Source organism: Nannospalax galili, unplaced genomic scaffold (genome assembly GCF_000622305.1).
Source record: "Nannospalax galili isolate Female #2095 unplaced genomic scaffold, S.galili_v1.0 scaffold996, whole genome shotgun sequence".
NCBI lineage: Eukaryota > Metazoa > Chordata > Mammalia > Rodentia > Spalacidae > Nannospalax > Nannospalax galili.
This window is the reverse complement of record NW_008339436.1, coordinates 1,706,524-1,734,145: the sequence shown is the minus strand read 5'-3', so window position 1 is coordinate 1,734,145 and position 27,622 is coordinate 1,706,524. Positions and strand designations below refer to the sequence as shown.

Here is a 27,622-nt window from a genome sequence, read left to right as displayed (position 1 = left end):
ATGTGTGGTGGTGCATCTGTGGAACTGAGGCCCACCCACCTGGTCTACAAGCAAGCTCCAGGCCAGCTGGGGCTACAGGGAGACCCTGCCTCAAAAAAAAAAGTACGTACTAAGCACCCTGTGGCTCAATGGGTCAGAAAAGTACTGAACTACAGCTGCCAGATCCCACTATTTTGTTTTTATAGTAGAGGTGAGCAGTTTTCAGGAGGAGACCAAAAACAATGTTTGCTAATGTAGGATTCTACACTCTTTTCATACATTCTCAGTTAACGTTACTACATTTGTAATGGCAGCACATTTTGAGTTTAATAGAGAACACATACAACTGTGATGTGGCCATTATGCTTTTAATGGAGATACAAAACTCATCAATGCAAAGGAATGCTTTTTACTTGTCCCCTATTAGCATAGTGATTAATGTTAATTACATTTTTCATAATGTAAAATACAGTGTGTTCGACCTCAAATGAAACTGCAAAGCTCTTTAAGTCATTTTTACCCATCACCTTTATAATATCCAGTGGCATAAGAAAATACAAGGCTCTTTCCAGCTGTGGTTCAGAGTTCTAATATGGCACTGTCACTGTGGAACCATGAATTTTCCCCAAAAGCATTTCCAATAGTGTAAGACAGTTAAGAAGTTTAATAGTTTCAAAGCATGGAAAGCAACTAAGTTCTTAGAGAATTTCAAAGCATTTGTAAGTCCTACTTTTCCCCTACAGAGAAACTTCCCAAAGTGTAGACATGACTAAGGATGTCCATTCTATCAAGTTTCAATAAACACTCCAAGGCACAAGTGTTGAACACAACCTGTTGACCAAGATGTCACTGCACGGTACTTTCAGAGGTACAAGAATGATGCGCTTGAAGCAAGAGGACATTGACTTTACCCCTAGTTAAGAGCACCAGGTTTGTCAAGCTCAGCTTCCATTTACACAGGATGCACCAATAAATTTCTTGGGTTGATAAGTGGTTCAAGTACTGCATTTCCACCATGTCTTGCCTTTTTGCTCTTAGTTGACCAGGGGCTCTTTAAAAACTAGAGATCTAGAAGTTTAGAGGCTCTGACTGCCCTGAAAGTGGTCTTGAAATGAGTCCTTTTCAAAGAGCTCACTGGTTACTTTAGTAACATTGACAGAACAGAATAAAGCCAAAATTTGCAAACAAAGGCAAAAATAGCTTAAATTGTTTCAAATTAAACAATGTAGAAATGACATGAAGGCTAAAATATCTGAGGATTAATGTCAAAATTACAGTATAATTAATATACATTTTGGTAAGGGAAATTTATATCATACTGTTGGTAAGGTTAGTTGTATGAAATATCCTATATATTCACTGAAGAAAATCATTTCAAACCACTAGAAGACCAGAGCAAGAGAAACATCCAAATGGTATCAAGAAGAGTTTACTAACTTTAGAACACATTAACACACTTCAATACAGAAATGTTTTACTTTTAAAACTATAGTGTTTGCCATGGAAGCTGGTGAAGGCCTACGCACCAAGATGCTTTAAGAAGGAACTGAATCGCCTTAGCATCAACAGCCTTTCTTTCACAAAATAACTCATAATTTGATGATTTGTTATCTAGCTCAAAACTAGGCAGACCCAAAATACACAATGATTTGGCAAGTCGCAGTCACTCAGCTTAATCACGTGGTAAGCTGCAGAAATGCTGCTCAAGTCTAGGAATCCATTCCTTCACATCTGTAAAGAGAAGCCCAGACACATCACTTCACTGTAGACAAAGCAAAATTCTTTCCACCTTAGAATGAACTCTGGTCTCAAGCTACCACAATGCACAAGAGGTTAAAAATTCTGGAGAGTTAACATCTTGAAAGGTCACTTTTAAGTATACCTATAAAGAAAGCTGAAGAGGCTGTCTTAATTTTTTTAAAGTTTGTTTTGTATGTGCCATGATTGTGGAAGGATGGCACTCAGGTTGTGAGGCTTGTGTGGGAAGCACCTTTACCCACTGAGCCAGCTTGCCAGTTCTCAGAGTATTTGTTCCCCATCTTCATGTATTAACAGGAATATGGTTCAGTTAAGGGAACTACTACTAAGTTCCTATGTAAGAGAAAGTGTGTATGAACTACAATAGCGCTAACACTGGTGGCATACACTCACCTGTAGAGGAGTTCTGTATAACCACTTGTCTTTATCAACTTTAAGCTGCATACAGGCAAAGAGATCACAAACTGCTGGCAGGCCGTAACAGTCAGGGGGAAAGTTACGTTCCTCTTGTAGAGGTGAATTAAGAAACACTTCCTACAAGGAGGAAAAAAAGATGGGTTGATTCAGTAGTCATGGAACTTTTTTAAAAATTCCCTTATCAAATGGTACGCCTAAAAAGCAATGTCATTTTCTCTACTTCCTCAGCCAAATTTAGCAGGAATTAGAGCAGATTCAAACAGGGCAATTCTGAAGTATGCTCACCTGGGCCTTTTTTCGAAGTAGCCACTTGTCTTCACCAGAAGAAAACTGGTTGAGATTTCCCATGTTCTTTCTTGGTAAGACCCAGTCAGCAGTGTTTAAAGGACACCAGGAGGTCGTCATAGCGCTTTTCACCTTTTCTTTGCCAGTTTTGTCCTCAATGCTAGACACTTCCATGGAGCCACTCTCTTTGCATGAGGGCCGGATAAGCCATTCTGACAAGGAACTGTTCCTTATGACTTGGAAGGAATCAGCAATTCTAGCAGGAGCAATTGCCTTTGGTGCCTTAGCTTGTTCCATGAACTCTTTTCTAGGACAGAGCCACATATTCAAGAACTCTTTGTGTTTCTCAGGCTCGAATGTGGGTTCCACGGGCATTCCATTCTTGTCCTTTCCTTCTTTCTTCAGAAGCCATCTGTGCACAGCTTCCTTCTCACAATTCTCATCACACACACACTCCGCAAAGCTTGTGCAGGGCTCGTTGGCTCTGCAGACTTCCTCTATTTTACATGGTTCCTGCTGGTTCTGTGGTTCAGTGGTGCCAGGGACAGACAGTGGTTTCTTGGCCTCCAGGTGATCATTCAGGCATTTCAGATTGCCCAGGTTTTCAATCTCCACACCTCTGGGCTGGTTGCCCTGACAGTTAGTACAGGAACCAGGCTTGACAAGCCAATCGCTGACACTGTACGGCTCTCTGAATATCTGGAACAGGAGCTTTAACTTCTCACTGCTTTCACGGCCACCATTCTCCGGCTTCTCCAGGTCGCAGGGTTCTCGAGTCACCAGCCACTCAGACAGGTCTGTGTCTTCTTGCCCGAGGAGCTCCCCACCTCCCATCTTTCCAATTCCAATGGATGAAGAGCTGGTGACAGAATGGCCATTATACTGTGGGGAACTCAGTTTTCCAAAGGTTTGTTGCTGGTTGTTGAGGAGCCAGTTCTCTAAGCCTTTCAGGTCACCCCAGGCGTTACTGAAGAAACTGCAGGCTCTGGCAGACATCTACACAGGAAGTGCCCAATGTTAGTGTGCCAGAATAATTATATTAAAATACACTCACATAAAAAGTCTATTTTCTGTACTTAAAAAAACAGTAAAAAGCATGAAATGGAAACTAACAAGTAGTTGTGGCATATTTGATTTTGGAAAAAGGAAACTAGTAATCTTGAACTAGTAACTGCATGAAGGGCAAATTCTAATAAGCACAAAATACCTTCCTCTAAAGCAAAACTGCTATGTTGTGTAAGAAAGAAACTTATAAACAACTACCACTATTGGAGAGGTTTGGTGGTGAATATTCTGCTGATAAGACTATCAACCATTAACTTCCTAGAAAGCCAACTTGGCACAATGCAGCAGAAGTAGGCAGGCAGAACAGTAATCTAAGAATCCAATTTGTAAAAATTTACTCCTCAGGAACTAATTAGCTCCTAAATGTTTAGGGGAGTAATGCCTCTGTAATTGAAGATTAAAAGCATACTTCTAGATGATAAAAATCAAAGCATAAACTACAGATAACTAACCCAATGCATTACATCCTATCTCAGAAATAATAAACGCAGCCACACACCTGACTATTCTCCAAGGTCTGTTTTGGGGTGAGCCAGTCCTGGGGGTTGGTGCTGGGTACATAAGGAGCCTGATGACCAATGGCAGGTTTGGTGACAAGAAGCCATTCACTGAGAGAAAGAGCTGTGCTGCTGGATGCTGGCTTCTACAAGTAATAAAAAAGAAAAACTTTGCTGCTTAACAAGGCTGTATGAAATGTAAGAGAAAATTCACTGGTAAAACAGGAGACCCAAGTGCTTTTAACCTTGGGTTGCTACTGACCTTAAACAAGTCACATGCCTTCCCTGAACCTCAATTTTTTCTCTTTGTTTGGAAACCAAGATTTTATTACCTTTAAATACATTAAGTTTATTAGTACCTACCAAAAAAATTGTCTGTGAGGGGACGTCCATGTGTGCCATGGTGCTCCTGTGGAGATCAGGGACAACTGTGGGGTTGGTTCTCTCCTACCTTTGCATCAGTTTCAGGGATTGAACTCAGGTAACCAGGCTTGCATGGCAAGTGCCTTTATCTGCTGAGCCATTATCACCAGTCCCAATTTTCACATTTTTAAAATAAGGCCAGGGACGGCAGTATGCACCTGTAATCTCAGCACTTGGAGGCAGAGGCAGGTGGATTCCAAGTTTGAAGCTAACTTGGGCTACGTAACAAGTTCCAAGTCAGACTGGGCCTATACAGTTAGATCCTGTCTCAAAACAAGTGCCTTCAATCTTTTATTAACAAAACTACTCTTTACAAAACTCAAAGAATTCATGAATGGCTTAGTTACCAGAAACAAAATGACATTTTACCTGCTCTGGCACTGGGGTATAACCTCTTTTCTCTAGGAAAGATCCAATGTTCGATGAACTGGCATGGGCCATCAGGTGCTCAGGAATTTGCTATAAAATGAAGACTTGTTATTTATACTATGCTTTCCTATCAAAAAGTGATAGTACAATCCTAGATTTCAAAAACACTGAGCAAAGCATCATTATTTCACTAGAAGTATTATTCTCGTTAAATTCAATGGTTTATAAAGTAATCATCAATTTGCAATACTGTAATTATAGAAGAAATCTTCACTAGAATTGGCACTAGTACTATTTTTACAAGACCCAGATAAGGCTACACTCAGTTCTTTATTAAAGACCAAACCACAAAACTAATTTTTATATGTCAAAATATTTTAAATGATACAAGATGAAATCTTAAGTACTCTTCATGAGTCAATAACAATCCAAAAACTGCCAGCCTAATGTTCTTCTGATTTAAACCAGTACATTTCTAAGATCTCTGCCACCACCAAGCCTTAGTAAGACTAGCTGTATTAAGATGTGCCTATTGAAATATCTGAAATGATCTGTACTCACAATGGTCTTGAGGGATCCAAATGTGGTGATGGTCTGGCGCAGAGCAGTTGTATCTGCTTCAAAGAGCAGGACAGTTGAATCCTCAGGCTTAAGGGCCAAACTGCTCAGTCTAGGAAAATAGTAAAATGTGGCTATTTACAAGGAGTATCAGTTTCAGCTGCTTCTAATGATACAATAACCAAACTGAGAAATTTTAAATGACTTCACTTTCTTAAAACTCAGCTAAAGGTACATGGCTTAATCAAGTATCAGCAAGTGTAACATTAAATATAAAAAGCAGGATGATCTTACACAAGAACAAAGTTAAATTCAACATGTGGAATGAGTTGCAAATTTGACTTGCTTTTTATGTCTACCTACAGCAGTCAAAAGTCAAAACAAGTAAGAGGTCTTTACCTCTCCAGGCACACGGAGACTTGATTGGCGAGATCTTTGTTTTGGGTACACTCCAGTTGATGAATAAGACAACTGAACTGGCCCATTAACTACAAGAAAAATGAAACCATCTAGCCACAATGTAAAGCACCAGGTATATCCAAATAAACAGCTAAAATTTAACTTTATCTGATTTATAATAATATTGCAGGGCAAGGAAAATATTCTCTGAAAATCTAGAAAACATGCTCAAGTCAATTCCAGCCATGTAGCCTCTTACCCAGTAAAGCTGCTGAACCTGCTGCTGAAGTGTCTCCTCTTTAAGCTGATAGATGAGGTCTACTTGTTCGTTTAACCACACCTCTCGGCTTCGAAGGCATTCTAGGTGGCGACTTATGCAACTGTGAATCTGAGCTTTCACCTAGGAAATGCATACCTGTTAGCATTAACTAGTTATATAAGCCAAAGAAAGACGAGTCCCATAAAATACTGGTTCTTAAATCAGTCAGAAATCCTTTTGATCATTCACTGACAACCACGGAAGGTCTCCCCTTTTCTGTATATATTCAAATTTTTGCCTACAATTTCAGTGATCTCACAAAGACCTATAAATCCTAGTTTAAGAATCCCAGTACCTGGGAGACAGAGGCAGGTGATCTTTGAGTTTGAGACCTACACAGCGAATTCCAGGCCAGCCAGATCTACACAGTGAGACCTTATCTCAAAAACCTTAAAAATAAAAAAATCTCAGTCAAAAAAGTATACCTAAATGGTAAAATCCTCCTTCACACCACCTCCTCCTAAGAGATTTATTTGGGGGATCAATAATCAGAAGAAAATAAAAAGACATGTCACAGATATCAATACCCCTCAGTTTTCCATATAGTCTTAAAATACAGCTTTTACAAGTTTATCATTGAAATAAAAGATACTGACTTTGTAGCTGGTCTGTGTCCTTTCTCCACCTTCATGGAATAGGCAAGAGCCATCTCATCAAAAGCAAGAACATCAGTAGGGTGGATGCTTTAAGTAAAATCATAAACTAAATGTTTCTGAGAGCTTTAAGCAATGATTCATGGGCTGGGCAGGCAGATCTCTGTGAGTTTGAACCTAGCCTAGGCTACACAGAAGAGTTCCAGGCCAGCCAGGACTACACAGTAAGGCTTTGTCTCAAAACAAAACAAAAAAAAAAAAATGATTCACATTGGGACTAGATAAAATATCTCAAGGAAAAAAAACTAAAACAGCTATAAATCCACATAAATATATCATAAAGCACATTTATGGAACAAAAGTTTCAAAGACTACTTGAAGCACTCAACAGCTATTGGAATGAACACATTTCACTCTGATTTGTAGAATGGCAAAGTCATTTTGTAAATATGCCACCAAAAACATGCCACCAACAAACTAAATAAAGGTAGGGCATAATGAAGTGCCATCTTTTACACATCAAAAGATGCAGCTAAGCAGAACACTGCACACTCCCTTTGTTCCTTTTCATTGACAGCTGGGCATAGGGACCACAAAGAGAAGCTATCAAAACACATGCTTAATGGAATTCTCCAAGCAGTACTGGGTTCCCAGACTAGCATCTGCCGTATTTCCATTTGGGATCAAAAACAGAAACATGCCAGGCAGCCAAGGTTAAGCACATGCAGAGTGTGGATGAAACTCTGGGTGGTACTGAGACGTTAAGTCCTTGGTTGTACTCTAACCAGCCTTGTGCTACAGCCAGAATAAGGAGAAAAGAGTACACACCTCTCGCAAGTTATCTTTAATTTGCTGTTCAGCCCGGAGTACTCCACCAATAGCAAGTTCCAACTCCCTCCGTGCATCACTGCACCTCAAAAGTGTCTCTCTATTACTGAAGCAGCCAGTCTGTTCCAGGGAGTTCATTCTGCTCACTGTTCCTTTAAAAGAAAGAAAGAAAGAAAATCTAAATAGCATCATAATCACACCCAAAACCATCTTTCAATTATCACTCTAATTGTTACTCCAACCAGCTCTCATTACTAATCACTCAGATGATTTCCAACACATGTTAATAAATATTGCCTCCCCACCCCACCTGTTCCTGCTATAAAACTATCTACCTTAGGTCTTGAATCAACAGGACATAAGCCTGCAAAAATGTAAAAGAACATTAAGTCAGGTGTGGGAGTATACGTCTGTAATCACAGCACTATGGGGAGAAGTGGGATGGAGAAATAACTAATTTCCAGACCAAGAAGGGCTACAGAGCCCTGGTTTTGAGACCCTGTCTCAAAAGACGTGGTGATGGGGGTGGGGAGTGAACCCTTTAAAAACTACCACCTAGAGGCCAGGTGTGGTGGTGCACACCTTTAATCCCAGCACTTGGGAGGCAGAGGCAGGTGGACCTCTGTTGAGTTCAAGACCAGCCTGGTCATTAGGTATGAGTTCTAGGCCAGCAGGGGGTACCGGGGAATCCAGTCTCAAAAAAAAAAAAAAAACCTACCAACTACTAATTAGAATGTTAAGTTTCTGGACTAAAGATGTGGCTCAGTGAGGTCCTGGGTTTAATTCCCAATACTACCAAAAAGAATGAGTTATAAAAGTTTCTATTTATAATAACGAAGTCATGAGCCATGTATGACTCTGTAGATTTAGACTAAAATGTATGGGTAGACCCATGCTGTTCACTAATAATTTGATAGAACTTGCATAGAACTGGCATTTACCTGAGTTTGTTGAAAAGATTTTTTTTTCAATTTAAGAAGAACAGATACAACTAGAAACCTCTCCGGAGTATAAATCTTGCAAAAATAATTTCATGTGATTTATATATAAAAGAGACACTTCAAGAAATCAGTGTGGGTAGATAAAGAGGGTTCTCTAATGAGCTCTGGGTTAGAAGAGAAAAACAGAAACAAAGGAAAGCACGTGATAGGATATGAACAGGAAGTATCAGTAGGAGGTAAAATGACAAAAGTCACTGGAAGAACAATTTGCTGTTTATCTTGGAGAGATTCACGATATGGTTTCCAAACACTCAGAAAAAGCAAGCACCGAGCCACCAGGCGTTGTAGCTCATAGGCAGGGTGCTTGCCTAGCATGCACAACGCCCCTGGTTTGATCCTCATCACTGTAAAACCAGGTGTGGAGGTGCATGCCTGTAACCCTCACACTAGTGGAAGCATATGATGATAAGTTCAAGGTCATCTGGTCATTCATTCTCAGTCACACAGTACATTTGAGGCCAGCTTGGGCTACATGAGACCTTGCCTCAAGAAAAAGAAAAAGCAATAGTCACTACCCCACAGCACAAAGCCTGTGTGTGTAGTTTTCTGACACATACCTGCTTTCCCTAATTATTCAACTATTTTCCCTGATTAACCTGGATGAAAATACAGAAGGCAGATGTTAGAGATAACACAGTTATGACAGAAAGATTCCAAAACAATTTCTACATAGCTTTAAATCTTATAAAGCAAATTGTTTGCACTGGAATGGGGAGGACAAGCCAGAAGAGAATTTAAGATGGAGATCTTGATGAAGGCAAGTTCTGTGGACTGGCAGTGTACTAAGTATAAGACGACACTGATTTATATATTATTTGGCTACAGTTGTTACAAGACTACCCTGTCCCACGATTATTAGGCTAAAATTTACTTCTGAATAACATGTTACAGGAGGGGGCACTTAGAAAAGGGAAGGAGGCCTCAAAACCATGAAAAACTCCAAAGAGGAAGGCTGTTTGACTTAGATAAGCGGCTCTCTGGGAGGACATGATTACGACCTCAAATTTTTGGAGACCTGTTGAAAGAATCAGACTTGTTTACAACAGCCCAATGAGGAGAATGGATTAACAGGAGACGTTTTAGGTAACATGAAAGAGCTTCCTAATGGTCCTGAAGGCCGTGACTTCAGACAAGTCTGCTTTGGGCTCTCAGTATCCTGGTTAACAAAGTAAAATGTCTGGCTGCCCAGTTGAGACAAACAGGCATTTGGGCGGGCCTTGACTGCATCCTAAAGACTAGGTTTCACACAGGCTGAAAGCTCTGAAAAGACATCAGTAACTGAGGTTCCACCCTCAGAAATAAAATCCTGAGAAGATGCCCAACAGACTTTCCACCACCTCAGCTCCAGGAACTTCTGAGTTCCTCCTGAAAACTTGAAAGTTCAGTACATTTTCTAACTTCCCAGCTGCTTATTTTGTTACTTCAGTCACAAGGAGCTACAAAAGAACCTTCCTCAACTGGGTTTGTCAGGAGTCCCTGTGGGATTTTTCCTATGTTGGAAGCAGCAGCTCCAGTTACTGTTTTCATCTCACACTATAAGCAGGTATGCGGTAGGGGCGAGAATCATCTGCCAGTGCAGTAAATGTTAGGTTTGGAATGCTGAGCATCACCCCATTACAATGAGTTGCTTTACACTGCACTTAAGTCAGCCCTATGCAAGGGCGGTGTAGCTGTCTTCACCTGTGCCAAACTTCTCAGGTCCTCATTGGTGTGGAATGCTACAGTGCCTGGCACAATGTACAATTTAATTAAAACACTGCTTTACAATGTCAAAACCTCTAGAACTCTGGAACAGGAGGAAAACACACTCAAATACATACAGTGTAGACTATACTACTCAATCTTTAGTATCAGTCTTCGAAATCCCATCACAAGCACTGTGCAAATGCCCAAGAATGGACATGGCTAAAATACACAGAGGTATGCCTGAAATCTTAACACTCAGGAGGCTGAGGCAAGACTGCAGGGAATTCAAGGCCCATCAGGGTTACACAGTAAGTTCCAGGACAGCCTGGGCTACAGCATGAGACTATCAACACAACACAACACAACCAACACCCTCCTCCACCAGGGGAAAAAATACAGTGGATTTTCTCCTGTCTGCTATAGGCAGATATAAAATTGATTTTGATTTTTTCACCACACAATTACATTGTTTTCAACTTAAAATAGGTGCAAGCCTTCAAAGCAGTCATCTTGTTAGAATTTGTCCTTCCTCCTCCCTGTGGGCAGTCACTTGCACAGCCTGGATCCCAAGAAATGAGCTCTGCAAAGACTCACTATGCTGTGCTGAAGCCTTCAGATCCAAAGACCAATAATAACCCCACTGGGAAACTGAACTCAAAGCCCATGAATGAAACCTGGGCCAACTTTCTAAAATAAAGAGGCTTGCATGAGTTACCTAGTTCACATGGTCATTTTCAACAATAATTCACTATTCACAATTAAGACTCAGCCTTCACAGTAAGCATGATGGTTTAGAGGTAGCTCTGGAATCTCAGATCTGGCTATGCTACAAGCTCGGGTCCTCTGAGCCAGTGACTTACCCTTTCCAGCCTTACCTTTCTCTGGAAAAATGGAGACAATGACAGAAGGCAAATTTACAACTTAAAAGTGAGTGATAGAGACCTTAAAAAGCTCCACCTTAGGAGTGTAGAAAGCAATACTGAAATTGGCAAAGGGTTTAAAGTAAGGAGGCCTTGGCTGGGGATCATTTGGCCACTAAGTACTATGACCCTGAGCCACAATTTCCCCTTTTAAGGACGATACAGACACATACTCAGGTGGTTCTTGTTTACTAAATAACAGCTCCCCATCTAATCTTTCACTACACATCACAGGGGAAAAAAAAGTCCAACTCAATAGTCTAAACTTTCTAAATATATACCAACTTTACACATTTTTAACTGCTTGCTTTGCTTGGATGTGTACACAGTGTATGAGTGAGTCAATGTTTTGTGTGAGGGCCAGAGGTCGACATAAGGTTTCTTCTCTGTAGCTTCTCTACCTATTTTTTGAGATACGGTCCCTCACTGAACCCAGAGCTCACTGATTGGCTAGACTAGTTGTCTAGTGAGCCCTTGTGAAGTGCTAGGTTACAGGCGCATGCCACCATGCCTGGCTTTTACAGGGGTGCTAGACGTCAGAACTCAGTCCTCATGCTTGTGCAGCAAGCACTTTACCTACTGAGCCATCTCCCCTCTACTGTTACCTACACAAAGAGTCTGTCAAAATTAGCTCTAATTCTAAAACTCAACTTAAAAATACTAAAAATGTCCTTCTGTCTTCACCTTAATAATGAAAACTACCGCCTTCACACCTTCAAACGAGAATTACCTTAAATATTTATGCTTTAAGACAGAGTTCATTGTTTCCTAAAACTTGTTTCTAGGATTCGTGTACTGAGTTTTAGAGTACAGGGACAATGTAAAGGCGAGGAAGAGAAACTCACCAACTCTCAAAACAAAAGAGAGAACCTAGAGTTTCCTAAAAGGGCATTCTATATGCAATACTTAAGACAATGCTTTGCAAAACCCTAATTAAGAAGTCCAAAGAGCTTGGAACTAGAACTGAGCAACCACCCACTAACTGAAGATGACTATCATATGTTTAACCATATACTTTCCAAAAAGCTGTAATTCTCATGACCCATACAAACCAATTTAAAAATGGAAAAACATACTGGGGGGGGGGTGGCTCAGTGATAAAGTGCTTTAGCATGCTTGAAGTCCTAAGTTCAATTTTCAGCACCAATAATTAAATTGAAGAAAAAAAAAACTTTGCTATTTTAGTACAGGACCCACATTTCATGGATGCCAAAGGCCCACACAGTATAAATGACGCTCTTAAAGGGCAAGTCACAAGGGAAAAATTGGGACTTAGAATTAAGGCTCCCCAGGTCTAGTCTGCTGTTCCTCCTCCAGATGGACTCCTCCTTCAGAACATTATCATCCATAAATTACATTTGCCAATATTAGAGTTTAAAATTAACATTTCTAATGGTTTTCTATAAATTTTTATAGATTCTTAACACACTTTTATAGTCCTCAATAAATTATAACCAGTTTTCAGAACTATCTACCTAGGGTAACACTACAAAAATACATAGTACTCCCAAATGTCACAGAGGCTCAGAATAATCAAAATACTCAAGTACCAGTGCCAAGTGGGAGGGACTGGAGAACAGAGCCTTGTTCCAGTACCTCTATGCAGTCGTTGCCACTCAGGTTTTGTTGATGGAATTAAGGTTATGAATAGATTCTTTTTCCTTCTCTCTTTTGGAGACAGAGTCTATGTAGCCCAGGCTGGCTTGGAACTGGCTATGTAGACCAGGCTTCCTTTGGACTCAGAGATCTGCCTGCCTCTGCCCTGGGAGTGCTGGGATTAAGGGTGTGTGTCATCATGCCCAGCAGCTCCTAACACTACCCTCCAGCTCATTCTGTGCCAGCTTGCTCTCCACCTCCATGACAAACCTCCACTTTTTACTTACTTTCCTGGCAGCTGAATCATTAGTATAAGGTCAAGAAGGTAATAATGGGACCCCCCCAGGGCATGAATATGGTCTCTGATTACTAAATTCGAAATACTGACAGTTATCTTTCATGAGACACCTTATGCTGGACCATCTGTACAAACCTGCAGTGAAAAAACCATGTAAATTTAGTAAAGTAAATCTCACACTTTTAGTAAAGTGTATTTCGGAATTTTACCTTGAGCCGTTTCTTGACTTGTTCTCAAAGATTATACCGATCTTAAGCTAGCTTGAAAACACTGTAAATTCTTTATCAAGACAAGTCATATCTGAAACCCAGGGTCTATGTTTTAACCAAGAAAATACAGGTTAATTTCAAGAGAATTAAAATAACAGTAAGCTCACTAGGGGTTTGGCACCTTACAGCCTTCTGAACTCTGATTTGTCTTCCTTTGGCAATTAACTGCTAGCAACCAATTCCAGCGGATGTACTTCGTAAGCAGAAACTGAAAAACCACCGGAGAATTCTACCACCGTAATGGCAAAATTAAGTAAGGCTTTTCTGGTTCAAAAACTAGAAAACTACTGTAAAATTAAGCAAGAGCAACAGTGACTTCCCGGCTTTCAAGGCTTCAGTTGCCCTTTCTAGGTGCGGCCAAGCGGGTCTCACAGGCTCGCGAGCGGCCGCGTTCTCGTTTCCCAAGGGGCTCCAGAACCGCGCACACATTGCGCACCCGGCTGCCCGCTTCGCCCGCACCGCGGACCTACCTTGCAGGCCGGACCCGAGATGCAAACTGCCCAACGAACCGAAGGCCCTTTATTTCCGGCGAGCCAACGTCAGCTGCCCCGACCGTTCCCGCCCCGCCCCGCCCCGCCCGAAGGCCGGCTCCGCCTGGGCCTTGGGAGGGCCCCGGGCTGTAGGCCTTCCCTGCAGCCTCTCTGGCCAGCCCCAGCCGCTCCACACCGGATTCCAGGGGTCTCTTTAGGGTGCTGCAGCAAATCACGACGGGGAAATAAAGGGAGGGGTTCACCCCTGAGCTGGTTTGGTTTGGTTTGGGTTTGGGGGGACGTTGAGACCTTGAGAAAAGGGTTTGCTGTGTTGCCAAGGCTGAACTCCAGCAGAGGCCTCATTTCCAGAGTGAGGGCAGGGACTGTGGCAGGACAGAAAGAAAAAAAATTCAAGGATATGTAAGGGGGGGGCGTGCCCCTCACGCTGGAATCTAGTTAACATTTATTGCTGACTGAACGCAGAGAAACCTCAACACAACTGATAAAAATCAAAATTTCCTACCGAGATAGTGCTTTTCTTAAAACATCTCAAAAAGGGGTATCAAAAACAAAGCTGGATGTGTTGGCTTAAGCCTGTAATCTCGATGTTTGGGAAGAGAAAATAAGATCTAGAGTAAAAGACAAGCCTCAGCCACAAGCAGAATTCAAGGTCAGTCCCTCCTACCTCCCATGAGACCCAATTCGAAGAAAACAAATAACAAAAACCTGAATGTTTGTGGCCTTCGAGTTTAACTGTATTAATACTTCTCTCTCATCCCTAGACTCAAACAATCTTAGAGGTTCATTTACAAAGGTTAATTCTTGGGGCTGGAGAGATAGCTCAGCAGGTAAGACCACTGGCTACTCTAGTAAAGGACCCTGGTTCAGTTCCCAGCACTCATGTGGCAGCTAACAATCCTTGGTAATGCCAGTTCCAGTGAACTCTTCTGGCTTCTGCCAGCATTGCATACACTGCGCACTTAATATACGCAGACAAAAAACTCACACATAAAAATAAGTGAATCCACAGGCATGGTGGCACATGCCTTTAATCCCAGCACTCAGGAGGCGGAGGCAGGCAGATCTCTAAATTCAAGGCCAGCCTGGTCTACACAGCAAGTTCCAGGCCAGCTAGGGCTATAGGGAGACCCTGTCTCCAAAAGACCAAAAAAAAAGCAAATCCAAAAAAAATGTTAATTTTTTTTACTATTTTATTATTTTTATTTTTTATGTGTATGAGTGTATTACCTTCATGTATGTAAGGGCACCCGGGTTGTGCAATGCCCTCGGAAGTACAGAAGAGGGTATCAAATTCTCCCCTCAAACTGGAGTTAGGGACTGTTATGAACCACCATTCGGGAGTTGGGAATAGAACCTGGGTCCTCTGCAAGAGCAGCCAGTACTTTTAACCACTGAGCCATCTCTCCAGCCCCAAAAGTTAATTCTTTAAAGATAAGTAAACTTGCCGGGCATGGTGGCGCACACCTTTAATCCCAGCACTCGGGAGGCAGAGGCAGGCAGATCTCTGTGAGTTCAAGGCCAGCCTGATCTACATAGTGAGTTCCAGGACAGTTGGGGCTACAGGGAGACGCTGTCCCAAAAAAACCAAAAAAAAAAAAAAAAAAAGATAAGTAAACTAGTTCACATATTTTTACTTAAATTTTGGAAGTTTACTCAATTTTTAACTTTGGCTTAATCTTTAAACCTTAGTGTAAATTACATCCTTTGAGCAATGCAATTTAAAAAGCAACTGTGAAGCCTGAAACCTTTGTCTCTCTCTTAAGAAGCCTACACCCATGTTGCACCTCTTATCTTGCTACTTAATGAACTCATTAACTTCATCGCACTCAGACTAGTCCTGAAATTCTTTCTTGAGGTATGGTCAGTAGCTGGTTTTGCTTGGGGGTGGGGGGGATTGCACTGTGACCTCAGGTTACTGGAGGCAGTGCAGTGCAGAGACTAGGACTTGATCACTATGAGTCACTTCAAACTGCTGTCACTTAATTTTCAAATGTAAAATACCTGCTCTTTTGTATGCATATAAAGCTGTTTTGTGAGCACTAAAAGTGAAACCACGTGGGACAACACCAAAAGAAAAGAATACTGGGAGCCATCACCCTCAATTAAACATCCTCAGACGAACAGAGGCAGAGGGATCTCCTTTGTCCCTTTGTCAATGAAGCACCCAGATTCTTGTATCTCCAAACATTAATTATAAAAATAGTAAGAAGGGGCTAGAGAGATGGCTCCATGATTAAGAGCACAGGCTGCTCTTGCAGAGGATCCAGGTTTGGTTCCCAGCACCCACATGCTGGCTAACAACCCTCTGTAACTCCAGTTCCAGGGGGTATGCCTTCTTCTGGCCTCCATAGGCATTGTATACACAGATGTACCGACATGCAAGCAAACCCTCATATATATAAAATAAGAATAAATTTTAAAAATTAAAAAATAATTCCGAATATCCTCTTTGGAGAGAATATATTTGGTATATTATGGAAATAGATGAGCAAGTCAGATACTAAAAGCTTTTGCTATGTGATAGTAATTAAGAACTCTTGGGGCAGGGAAAGCCTGGAGACAGAAATGGGGAAGTGAATAGGAATCTTCCCCTATCCCCTGAGGTTATCCAGGATAGGAGTCTTTATTTTCCAAAGCTATCACATTCCTGTAACCTTTGCATTTCTATTACCTTTGCAGCCCCATGTAGCCTTACTTAATTACCATGTATATGCTATGTACCTTTTGCTTGCATTCCTCACATGAGTATAAAAACCCTCCCAAACTTGAACAAGGGGTCTGACTCCTTTTATTAGTGGAGTCAGTCCTGCTAGGGAAAAATTATTACACTTCCTTCTCCTTACCTGACTGGCTATTGGTCTCTGATTTTTCCGTAACATTTCTCCAAAGAAAACTAGACATGCCTCTAAACGATGAGGGAAAATGTATGGTTCTTTGTACGTCACATCAATAGCTAAATATACTAAAACTGAGGTCAAGAGCCCAGCAAGAGCTGGGGGCAAGGTGGCACATGCCTATAATCCTAGCACTCAGGAGGCTAAGGCAGGAATTTGAGGCAATGCTGGGTTACATCATGAGTTCAAGGCCAATGCATACCAAAACCCAGTCCAAAAAGCCAGGGGACAGGGAACACAGTATATCAGTGTGTGAAACTGCTATGGTTCTTGGCATTTATATTTTAGTAAACTAAGAATTCCTTCTTTCCATCCATTCCATCCATCTACCCTGTCCAGCTTGGTTCTCCTAACTTTCTGCCAGCAATGTCAGCCCCTTTTATCTATCTACTTCTCAAGTCAGAACCACTAGGAAAGCTTTCTTGAACAAACACATCATTCTTCAAGATTTGGGGCCAAAAGAACTTTAATCACTGCCTCTTCATGTCCACTGCAATCTACACAGCTTTCCAACTTGACCCCCCCAACACAGATTGCCCTTGTTAGAGGCCTGCCTTCTTAGCCTGAGGGCTTTCTCAGAGAAAAGAGGTATCTTACTCAGCTTTGTACACCCAGCACTGTACAGCATGGTACCTATCTGTACCCTGGCATTATCAACCCTCTTCATATGTTATGTATTCTACAGAGTGGGTCTAAAGAGAATGGTTGTCCATAGCAACATACAATGCTTGGTCTGGAACTCATAGTTTAATACATCTTTGATGAATGAATAAATGATGAATGAATGCTCCAAGTCAGACCAGCTACAATAAAATATATTTCTACTGTAAACATAACTTGATGTTCTCCCAGCAAAGACTTTAGTAATTAAGAAAGTGATTTAATCCCAGCACTCAGGAGGATCTCTGTGAGTTCAAGGCCAGCCTGGTCTACATAGTGAGTTCCTGACTAGTCAGAGCTACATAGTGAGACCCTGCCTCAAAAAAGGAAAAAAAAAAAAAAAAAGTGATTTAGAAGATTTAGAAGAGGACAATATTTCCAGCACAACTATTCCCTTCTCCACCCAATGCACTCCAGGGCTGGCAATTGCTCTAACTCAAAGCTACACCCCAGCCCTTAGTTTTTGAGACACGGTCTCATGTAGTTCAGGCTGATCTTGAACTCACTATTGGACCAAGCAAGACTAGCTTCCAACTTGATCCTCTAGCCTAGGTCTCCACAGCACTGGCAACCACACTCAGATTAACAGAATAATTCCTCCTTTTCAAACAAAACTAGCCAGGGTATGCCACTGAAATCATGAACGCAGGATGAGTGCTGAGAAAGTCTTTAAAACCAGCAGACCCACAAAGCTCAGCTCCACAGATGCACAAACAGTAGTAGGTTTGTGAATTAAAACATTTACTATATTTACAGCCAACTCAAGACTTTTTTCCCCCCTCTCGGACTTTGCAGTACCACAGAAATTCCAAGTGATAACAACACAAGTTTAGGTTAGGTTTTCAGTTCTGGGGCTGTGCCCTATCTTCAACTTGGAACTTCCTGTGCTCAGAGTCAAGGCAAACAGGTTACTTATCAACATCACAATAAGAATATAATTTTCTCTCTGGTTTTATATGATAAATATCTTGGGGTTTTCTTCCACCACAGAAGCAAACAAGAGATAAAGTATTTTTCTTCCCTAAAGCCTGGGGGACTAGCAATAACACCAAAATCAAACTCAAAAACATATCTGACCATTTCTTTTGGAAGCTGTAATTGTCTCAGTATTAAAAGACTAAGCTACTTACCTGTAACCAAACTGACAAGCAAAAACCACTTAACCTATTTTGTCAACTATTCACCCATCACTAAACCAAACTATGTTTGTAAAACAGTCAGGGTCAATGTTGAACAGGAGGAACCATAAACTTCAAAAGCCCCAAGCACACTCCTAGCCCCCAAAAGCAGCATCTTGAGTCTACTGCACAATCAAGCCAAGCAAAATCAGGAAGGTCAACCCAGGATAAGAATAGCTAAGAGCATACAAGGAGTGACTCATGCCAGGTGAGCAAACAGAGGACCTACAAAGTAATTATCTTGTTCACTTGACTGTGAATCTATTTAATTCAGGGAATTCGTAAGACATGCTAGGATCTGGGGTATTATAGACTTGACTGTAAGCTTACAAATGATGACTATAATGTTACACTTAACAATCAAAGAGGACAAGCTGAGGACAATGATGGCTCCTCTAACTGCCAAGTCTAGAGACAGCACTGCTAATGCTACTCCCCAGAACAAAAGCAGTCACCCCAGCGCCTTCCAGCCTTGGCCCCTACCCTTCATGCTCATTCTAGGTTGAAGTGATATGGTTACCAACACTGAAAACAAAGCCAAAGTGAAAACCTTCAACAAAAAATTTCAAAGGGGGCTGGAAATAAGGCTCAGTTGGGAGAATGCTTGCTAGGCATGCACAAAGCCTTGGGCTCAATCCTCAGCACTAAATAAAACTGGGTCTGGTGGAAGAGGCTTATAATCCCAGCACTAGGGAGGTGGAAACAGAAGGGTCAGAAGTTCAAGGTCATCCATGTTACACAGTAAGTGCCAAGGCAGTCTGGGTTACATAAGACCATTTTTGAAAATGTAAAAAGAAGGGGCTGGAGAGATAGCTCAGGGGTTAAGAACTGACTGTTCTTGCAGAAGACCTGAGTTCGACTCCCAGCACCCATATGGCAGCTAACTATCTGTAACTCCAGTTCCAGGGGATCTAACAGCCTCTTCTGTCCTCCAAGAGCACTACATGACATGGGTGCACTTACCTACATGCAGGCAATACACGTATACACATAAAAATAATATTTAACAAAAAAAAAGAAAATGTAAAAAGAAGAGTAATAAATGCTATAGCTCTCTTATGAAACTGAACTTAATCCAGTACACATAGGAGAGTTCATTCCCCACCCCACCCCCTTTTTTTCTTATGTAGCCAAGGATGAGTTGAACTCCTGATCCTCCTGGTTTCAACCTCCACAGTGCTGGAATGACAGGTGTGCACCACCATGCTGTGCTTATGAGGTGCTAGAGATACAACCTAGGGCCTTCTGCAAACTAGGGAAGCATTTTACTATCTGGGCTACATCCCCAACCCACACTTCTTTTGCTCCTTTTTTTTAAGACAGCCCAGCTGACAAACATGATCACCTCGCCTCAGCCACCTGAGCAGCAAGATGACAAGCACATACCAAGCCTCAGAGCAGGGCCTTTTCAGTCACTTTAAGCTTGCCTTTTACAAAGCTAACCTGTAAATGAACACTGGCACTGAATTCACTGTTGACATTAGCAATGTCTTGAAAGTGCTCTCTGATCCAGTAACACACTCCAGGTCCACCCTGAGTGTGGTAAGTTTTCATTCTCTAAGGCTGAATATACTTCATTAGAGTTAAGGATGAGCACATGTTAAACACTTAGAATAGTGCCTGACACATAATAAGGGCTATCCTGACATTAATTATTGTACTAGTTATTGTAAACTATTGTATTTTTATTACTTTTTCAGAGATGGAACAATAAAATATTTGATTATGTAGTTCATCAGTTGAATGTGCCATCATGCCCTCTCTCTGGATTCCTGTACAAACCTCATAACTACTGCCACTCTTCCCCTCTCTGGTCCTTGCTGCTCCTGCAGCACAAGGACGCCTCTGCCTCGGGCCCTGCACGTCCTTCCACACACCCTCATGCACATGTCTCCACTTCTCTCAGGGCCTGTCTGCTCAAGGGTCATCATCTCGGTGAGGCCATTCCTCACTGCCCTGTATTTTAAGAAGTCCTCCCTCCACTTCCCGTACTTATGCTTTATTATTCTCCAAATTATTTGTCACAATATGACATCTGAAACTGTTTTGGGCATCCCAGGCCTTCAGGAAATATACTGTAAGTTCTAAATAGGAGATAAACTTATCTCTGTCCACTGATGACAGTAGCTGATAATTTGTTTAATGGATGAATTCAGTAAGCACATATAGTTTATAGTGTGTCAAACCTTTTTCCTTTCCACTTTTTGGGGGGAAGGGGCAAAGGAAGACACAGTCTCACTATGTAGACCTGGCTGGCCTTGAATTCACACAGATCTGCCTGCCTCTGCCTCCAGGGTTCTGAGATAAATGGCATAAGCCACCACACCTGACCCTTTTTTTTTTTTTTTATAGTAGTCCCTTATTTAGTTCTCATTAAACTGTGTTTTTTTTTCCTTACGTGTATAGTGTTTTGCCTGCACATATGTAAGTACACCCATGTCATGCAATGCCCATGGAGGCCAGGAGGTGTCTGTGAGGTTGTTTTTGGTTTTTTTTACATGTATGAGTGTTTTGCCTGCATATATATAAGTGCACCCATGTTATGCAATGCCCATGGAGGCCAGAAGATGTCAGATCCTCTGGAACCAGAGTTACAGTTGTTGGCCACCACATGGGATCCCAACCCAGATCCTCTGGAAAAGCAGCCAGTGCTTTTAACCACTGAGCCATTTCCCCAGCCTTTGAAGTATTATCATCTCTACCTTAAAAACAAAACGGGCTGACAAAGTTAAATACATTAGCTAAAGTCACAAGCTTCCAAGTCGAAAAGTCTGAGTCTAATCTCTTCTCAGCCTTTTGGCTAAGATTCAATGTGAGTCTAAAAGTCCCCAGACATACCAGGTATTTTGAAGGGATCAGTTAAGTATTAAGGTTTATGAATTCATTCAGCAAGTATTTGAGGGTTAGGCTGTCAGGCACAGTGCAGTCCCTGAGTAGTCAATGGCCAATCTGCCACCTAGTGGACAATATGTGCCAATTCACTGACAATACTAAATTTCTGAAATAAGAAACAAGTTAAAAGGCCATCATTAGCAGCAACAGTGGCTGTGTGAGCTCCTTCCAATGTGAGAACACAAGAGAACACTAGAAAACGCTGGCTGAGAGACTTAAATGGAGGAGGGGTGTGTGTGTCCAAACAGTCGGAGGACTTTCATGAAAGCCATACACAGGTTCCTGGGATTCCTAGCAATCTACACTGATTTAATAAAATGAAGATGGGAATAAGTTCTGTGTACTTCTAAAATAAGACACCTCCTCCCCTTTGAGAAGCACATCTTCCTTTCCTTACACAGCTCAACAATTTTCCACTTTGAAAGTATTTGTTGAAAAGGAATAATGTAACTTAGAGACTAACTTAGGCATAAGTCATCATAAAACTTTAAATACCTAAGCTATTTTCCTAAAAAGGTAAAGACAAAGTCTTCATGAGGAGGAGCAAAGATTACTAGATGTAAGGCACTCCACAGAGGGACATGTTCTCTCCTTATCTGAACAATCCTACAAGCTGGAAAATCTTCAAAAGAGCAATTCAGCTGGAATTGAAGGTGTCCTGTCCTCATCTCCCCACCCCACCCCACCTCACCCCACCACACCGTGTGACACAAGAAGTTCTAAGCCTGCCTTGACCAGCCTGGACTAGAAAGCCTGTCTCAAACAAACAAAACTTCAAAAGGGCAAATGAAGAAACTTGCTGAGCCACAGACATTAACTAAATCTCCCTCCACCACAGTAGATATCTTTCCAAGGATCTGATGTACTTGAAGTTCAGGAATGTCACAGTGGGATCCCAGAGCAGAAATGAGCCAACTCACTGCCTGTCCCATCCTCACCAGGGAGGAAACTCAAGAGCCCTACAGCCTTATTCAAATTACCAGGTGGGTGGTGGGAAGCCAAGTACTTCCCAAAGGTAGCAAAGGTACTGAGCCTTATATATAGACATCAATTCTGAAACAATCTAGCGGAAAGAGCTATGCTCTGAGGGTCACATGGCTCCAGCCCTATGATATGTCATTCTTGATTGCATCCTACCATATCATATATTGTAGCATTTAAGACTGTAATATTGTTCCCACCACAAGAACTTAGTTATGTCAGACTGAGGAGTGTGTCCTTTTCTTTCAATGCTGCATCCTCAGCACCTGAATATACAGTGTTTAATTAATGATTGTTGGTGCAGTAATCAACGTCTTCCCAAGTTCTCATGAGCAGAAGGGAGACAAGCTACTTTTTGAGGCTATTGGGAGAATAAATGGGACGCTAAGTAACACTACCTACCCCCCCCCAAGTTATGTCAGACTGAGGAGTGTGTCCTTTTCTTTCAATGCTGCATCCTCAGCACCTGAATATACAGTGTTTAATTAATGATTGTTGGTGCAGTAATCAACGTCTTCCCAAGTTCTCATGAGCAGAAGGGAGACAAGCTACTTTTTGAGGCTATTGGGAGAATAAATGGGACGCTAAGTAACACTATCTACCCCCCCCAAAAAAAAAATTGTGTTTCCACCAGTCAAAGCCCTGGGAATAGAAACGGATATGCTCTGAGCCCATTATGGAACTACCTGGAACTACAGACCTGGGCAGGAGCCATAGGAAACGGAGCTATCTACTCAAGTTAGGGGGAGGAGGGCAGACAGGAGGGTGTTGGCAGGGGAGGGGAGATGAGACGCCTCTCCAAAGCATCCAGGTCCACATCCCCACCAGCACCGAGGCAGCAGGTAAGGGGCCAAGGACAGGAAGCGTCAAAGGCTGAGACGAAGAAAGGGCCGGCTCAGCACTGAGGCAAGCAGGAAGAGATGACCCCGGGACCGGGGAGAGAGGTCAGGCCCGGCATGTGGAAGGGAAGGGAGAAGAGGTGGAGACCGCAGTGACTCGGGGATGACGCCAGGAGAGGCGCACGGGCGCGGCGCAAGGACTGTGCTCCTAGGACCCCTGACCCCGGCTCCCTAGCCAGGACAAGACGGGCCCCAACCCGGAGCCATGACGGGGGCGGGGTGGGGGGCCGCCCCGGAGGGAGCCCCGAGCTCAGCGCCCCGCGCCTCTGCTCGGCCGCAGCAGGAAGCACGCCCGCGGTCACGCCCATCCTTACCGGCTCGGAGCGCTTCTTCCGGGGATCCGAAGGGACCTTGGATGGACCGATACACCTAGACCACGCAAGCCTACGGTCCAAGGACAGAGTTCTCGCGAGAGTACCGCCCCCTCCTACGCCTTGCCTAAATATTCTGACAGTCTCGCGAGATTTCTTTCTGCGCCTGCGCAAAGTTTCTACACGGCTCAGTGCGGACGCTGTGTCTTTCCCTGGCCTTGGTCTGGGTCTTTGTCCATTCGTAGGAAATAAGTCAAATTAAATGAGCCAGAGGCATTTTGAAGACTTTGGTGTGCGGGTTGGAAAAATATCCCAAATGCACCTCACACCAAATGCTCTCACAAGGTATATTTTGTTTAGCATTAACGTACATATGCCAGAGTACACTTCAGAAGACACAAAACATAGATTGCGTGATTCCATTCCTATGCAAGTCAAGTCCTTTGTTTCAAAAACATTTTGAATTTACATATAATCATTGTACATAATTATGCACCGTCCCTCTTTTTAGTTGCAGACTCTGGGGTGACAATTTTGGACAGCTAAAAGTGACCAAAACACTTCCTTATTACCAGAGAGTGACCATAAAACAGAGGACCTGCTTAGATTAGTCCGTGAGTCCATAGCGTGCTTGAACACGTAGGGTTGAAGACAAAGGAAAGAAAGCTTTGTACCAATAGCCCACTAATTGTTTAGTAGGTGGTTCTGCTTGGCTGTGATCTGTTATGTACCACTCTAAGCCGGGGAGAACAGGGGTCGAACATACCTGGTTCACTTTATATACTCGGGCACAGCACTGCCTGGCCCAGAGACTCAGTACAGTGCTGAGAGAACACAATTCTCTATCTCAGAAACTAAAACAAGAAAACAAGAATTGACATCACAGTTTCAAGTCAATCCATTTTGGGTGTCCATGTGCAGGAATAGATAACTGATTCTAGTGTCTGACACCCAGGCTATTCCCCCCACTGCACACAAAGCAATGGCCCCTCAGTTCCCTGTTGGACTTCATGGGGTCGTGAGGCCACTTTTTCAGGCTGTTCTAACCTCAGGTGAGCTCAGAGGGTGGTGAGGAAATAGCAGAGGACATGCCTAATGAGGTGGAAGGAAGGATAAACCAATATACAAGGCCAAGAAAAACTCCATTTTAGCAGGAAAACACATCTTTTTATTGTCCCCCAGAAACAAAACACAGAAGAACCCTGCCATGACAGCCATGTTGGAGATGGCAGAGTCTCCTAGAAAACAAAGCCTGCCTCATGACCTATGGAGGGTAAGGAAATGTAATTTTTACTTGTCAGTTGTTTTAATCTTCAAATGATTTCTTTATAACATTCATTAAAATCAACATAAAGATAATTGGTAAATTCAAAACATAAACATTCAGTGTTTGCTCAGTTTTTTTTTTAAATTAATACACAGTGCTATACAATCACAGACTATTAGCAGCCATAGAAGAATGGATCCCAGCCCCGGCAGACCTTGGCCCATTCAGGCTGGGAGTCTGGGCCCAGTACAAGCACATTTGCAACATCCAGGTTTTGACAAAACAGACCTTTTTTGGGTTCTTCTGTTCTACCACAGAATAGGTAGAGTTTCCTGGGTGGAATATTTGCTGACATGTGCTTTGTCATAACCCACAGGTCTAGGAACTCTGTCACAAGGCCTGTCAGAAGTGAAAGGACATTTATCCACTAACCCCACTGCTCAAACCTGGTCTTCACAAGAATCATCCCATTCTAGTTACCTGGGGCCCCCTCACTTAAAGGAGTCCTCACTGGAATACCTAAAGTGTAGGCTCCAGGCGTCTGTTCCTGTCTGTGCCACATTGTCACAGATACCATCCCTAACATGGGTCTTCTATTCCACCCTGCACATACAGGACAGTAGGAAGTTCTGACAGGGGCAGGGGCGGGTATGGGCTACTCTGGGGCATGAAAGTTTTCTCTAACCTTGCTTTTCCCACCTACACTGTTCAGGAAGTGGTAAGAAATAATAGTGCACAAATGTGGGAAGAGAAGGGTTGTTCCAGCCCTGAAATGGTGGCTTGTTGGAAGAGGAGCTCATTTAACCAATAGAAGCAAAGAGCCATCCCAGGCCAGGAGGAAGCAGATGAGAACAAATCTTCCTGGGAAAACTCACCTGCACATTCAGAAACACACAATTTTAGGACTCATTGCCCCTTGAAACCCATCAACAGGCCTGGGGCTGAGTTTAAATTGCCCTGCCCAGAGTCAGACATGGTGGTATGCAGCTATAATCTCAGCAGAAAAAGCAGGAGGAGAAGATGTGAAAGCTAGCATCAGCTACATAGTAAGTTTGAGGCCAATGTAGGCTACATGAGACCTTGTCCAAAAAATGAAACTAGGGACTAGAAAAATGCCGGTGCCAGCCAGCCAAGATGGACAGTACCTGAAAGGGGGAGTGAGGATTGAAAGAAAAAATAAGAGACAGAAAAGATGCTTGGGAGGGCTGACAGTAGTGCCTGCAGCCCCAGTTTATTTCACCTCTGCCTTTTTATACAGAAGAACTCAATTAGTTTCAACAGCTGTTTTTCCCCACCTGAATCTGAGGGTCAAGGAGCGGTCAAATACTTCAAAGGCTTCTTTGATCTTTTTGTTTACCACTATTGCCTCCAGGTCAGGTATTGTGAGGCTCTCCATATAAACACATTCCTCCTGAATAGGCAGATTAGGTACTGGTATGCATAACACAAACTCAGTAAACAAGGCTGCCACATCTCAATGTACATAATAGACTAGCAGCTCCCAACAGAAAAATGCTCAGCAGTTTAAAGCACTTGCTATTCTTTCAAAGGATAGGAGTTTGGTTCCTAGCACCCACATCTGACCGCTCACAACTGCCTTTAACTCTTGCTCCAGGAGATGATGTACTTGTCTGGACTTTGCAGGTACCTGCATGTAAGTGCATATACATGCCCACAGATATACACATATGCATAAAGAATAAAATAAATCCTTTTTTTTTTTCTGTCTTTTTGAGACAGGGTCTCCCTGTAGCCCCAGCTGATCTGGAACTCACTATGTAGACCAGGCTGGCCTTGAACTCACAGAGATCCCCCTGCCTCTGCCTCCCAAGTGCTGGGACTACAGGCATATGGCACCACGCCCTGCATAAAATTAAATCTTTTTAAAAACCTAAAGAATAAAAAATTTTGCCCTGCCCAAAGTATATAGACGCAGCCATCCAACACCCTCTGTGACATTGTGTCCTTATTAAAGGAGACCCTTGATTTTATTGTAATGAAGGAGGACATTTCAGTCCTCTTTCCATAACTGTGTGAAGCCATTTGTTGATCTCAATTTTCTGGTTCCTAGGACACCTAAACTTGAGCCCTTTGGTACACAGAGAGAGGATGGCAAGAAGTTTGCTCACAGTCAGCCAGGGCACTGGGCAATGAACCCAGAGGACCTATTATGGCACATTACATTCCCATGGGAGCGTTATCCTGTGATTAGAAGTCAACAATGAAACCATGCCTTTGGCTATAAGGTTCTGGTTTAACTCTTCTTAAAACTAAGTGATGTTTAAGTTGTAGTATATAACATTTCAAAGATGTTGGGTGAAATGGAGTGGTGCTAACGCTGAAATATTAATTAAGTGGGAAAAATCAGACCACAAAATTGTAATATGACCAGCTATGGTGGCGCATACCTGTAAGTCTAACACTTGGGGTGTGGAAGCAGAAGGATTGCAAGTTCAAGGTCAGACTAAGTACATAGTTAAGCGTGTCTCAAAAAACTAATTTAATTTTCAATATAAAGTTTGAAATTCAGTAAAATAATTTGGTAAAAAAGACAGAAAAAATTATTAAGTTGTTAAAAATTCAAGAATATAGCCGTGGTGGTGCACGCCCTTAGTCCCAGAACTTGGGAGGCAGAGGCAGGTGGATCTCTGTGAGTTCAAGGCCAGCCTGCCTGGTCTACATACCAAGTTCTAGGCCAGCTGGGGCTACAGGGAGACCCCATCTCAAAAAAATTCCAAAACAATAAAATAATATTTTTTTAAAAATTAAAGAATATAAGTTTGTTTCTT

At 42.4% G+C, this 27,622-nt stretch overlaps 1 protein-coding gene across 3 annotated transcripts; it reads right to left on the bottom strand.

Annotated features, from left to right (window-relative positions):
- Positions 1-326: 326 nt before the first annotated feature.
- Positions 327-23,698, bottom strand: Ncoa4 (nuclear receptor coactivator 4). 3 transcript variants are annotated; one of them, XM_008834108.3, is made up of 10 exons: positions 23,570-23,698; positions 7,491-7,642; positions 6,010-6,150; positions 5,751-5,839; positions 5,355-5,463; positions 4,794-4,883; positions 4,004-4,147; positions 2,440-3,435; positions 2,131-2,271; positions 1,705-1,710 (listed from the first exon to the last, which is right to left on the bottom strand). In XM_008834108.3, the coding sequence occupies exons 2-10, from the start codon at positions 7,626-7,628 to the stop codon at positions 1,705-1,707; spliced, it is 1,854 nt and encodes a 617-aa protein (XP_008832330.1). In that variant the 5' UTR covers positions 7,629-7,642; positions 23,570-23,698. The 3 variants fall into 3 exon arrangements, with proteins under 3 accessions (XP_029419903.1, XP_008832330.1, XP_017653926.1); XM_017798437.2 differs by lacking the exon at positions 23,570-23,698 and adding an exon at positions 13,731-13,816; XM_029564043.1 differs by lacking the exon at positions 23,570-23,698 and having other exon boundaries at positions 327-1,710; positions 7,491-7,628.
- Between the last annotated feature and the right edge of the window lie 3,924 nt (positions 23,699-27,622).

Coding starts and splice junctions, on each gene's coding strand:
- Ncoa4 (XM_008834108.3), bottom strand. CDS start 7,628: ATGAACTCCCTGGAACAGACTGGCTGCTTCAGTAATAGAGAGACACTT. Junction 6,151..7,490: donor TTAAAGATAACTTGCGAGAG/GTGTGTACTCTT, acceptor TGCATTTCCTAG/GTGAAAGCTCAGATTCACAG. Junction 2,272..2,439: donor TACTTCGAAAAAAGGCCCAG/GTGAGCATACTT, acceptor TCCTCCTTGTAG/GAAGTGTTTCTTAATTCACC.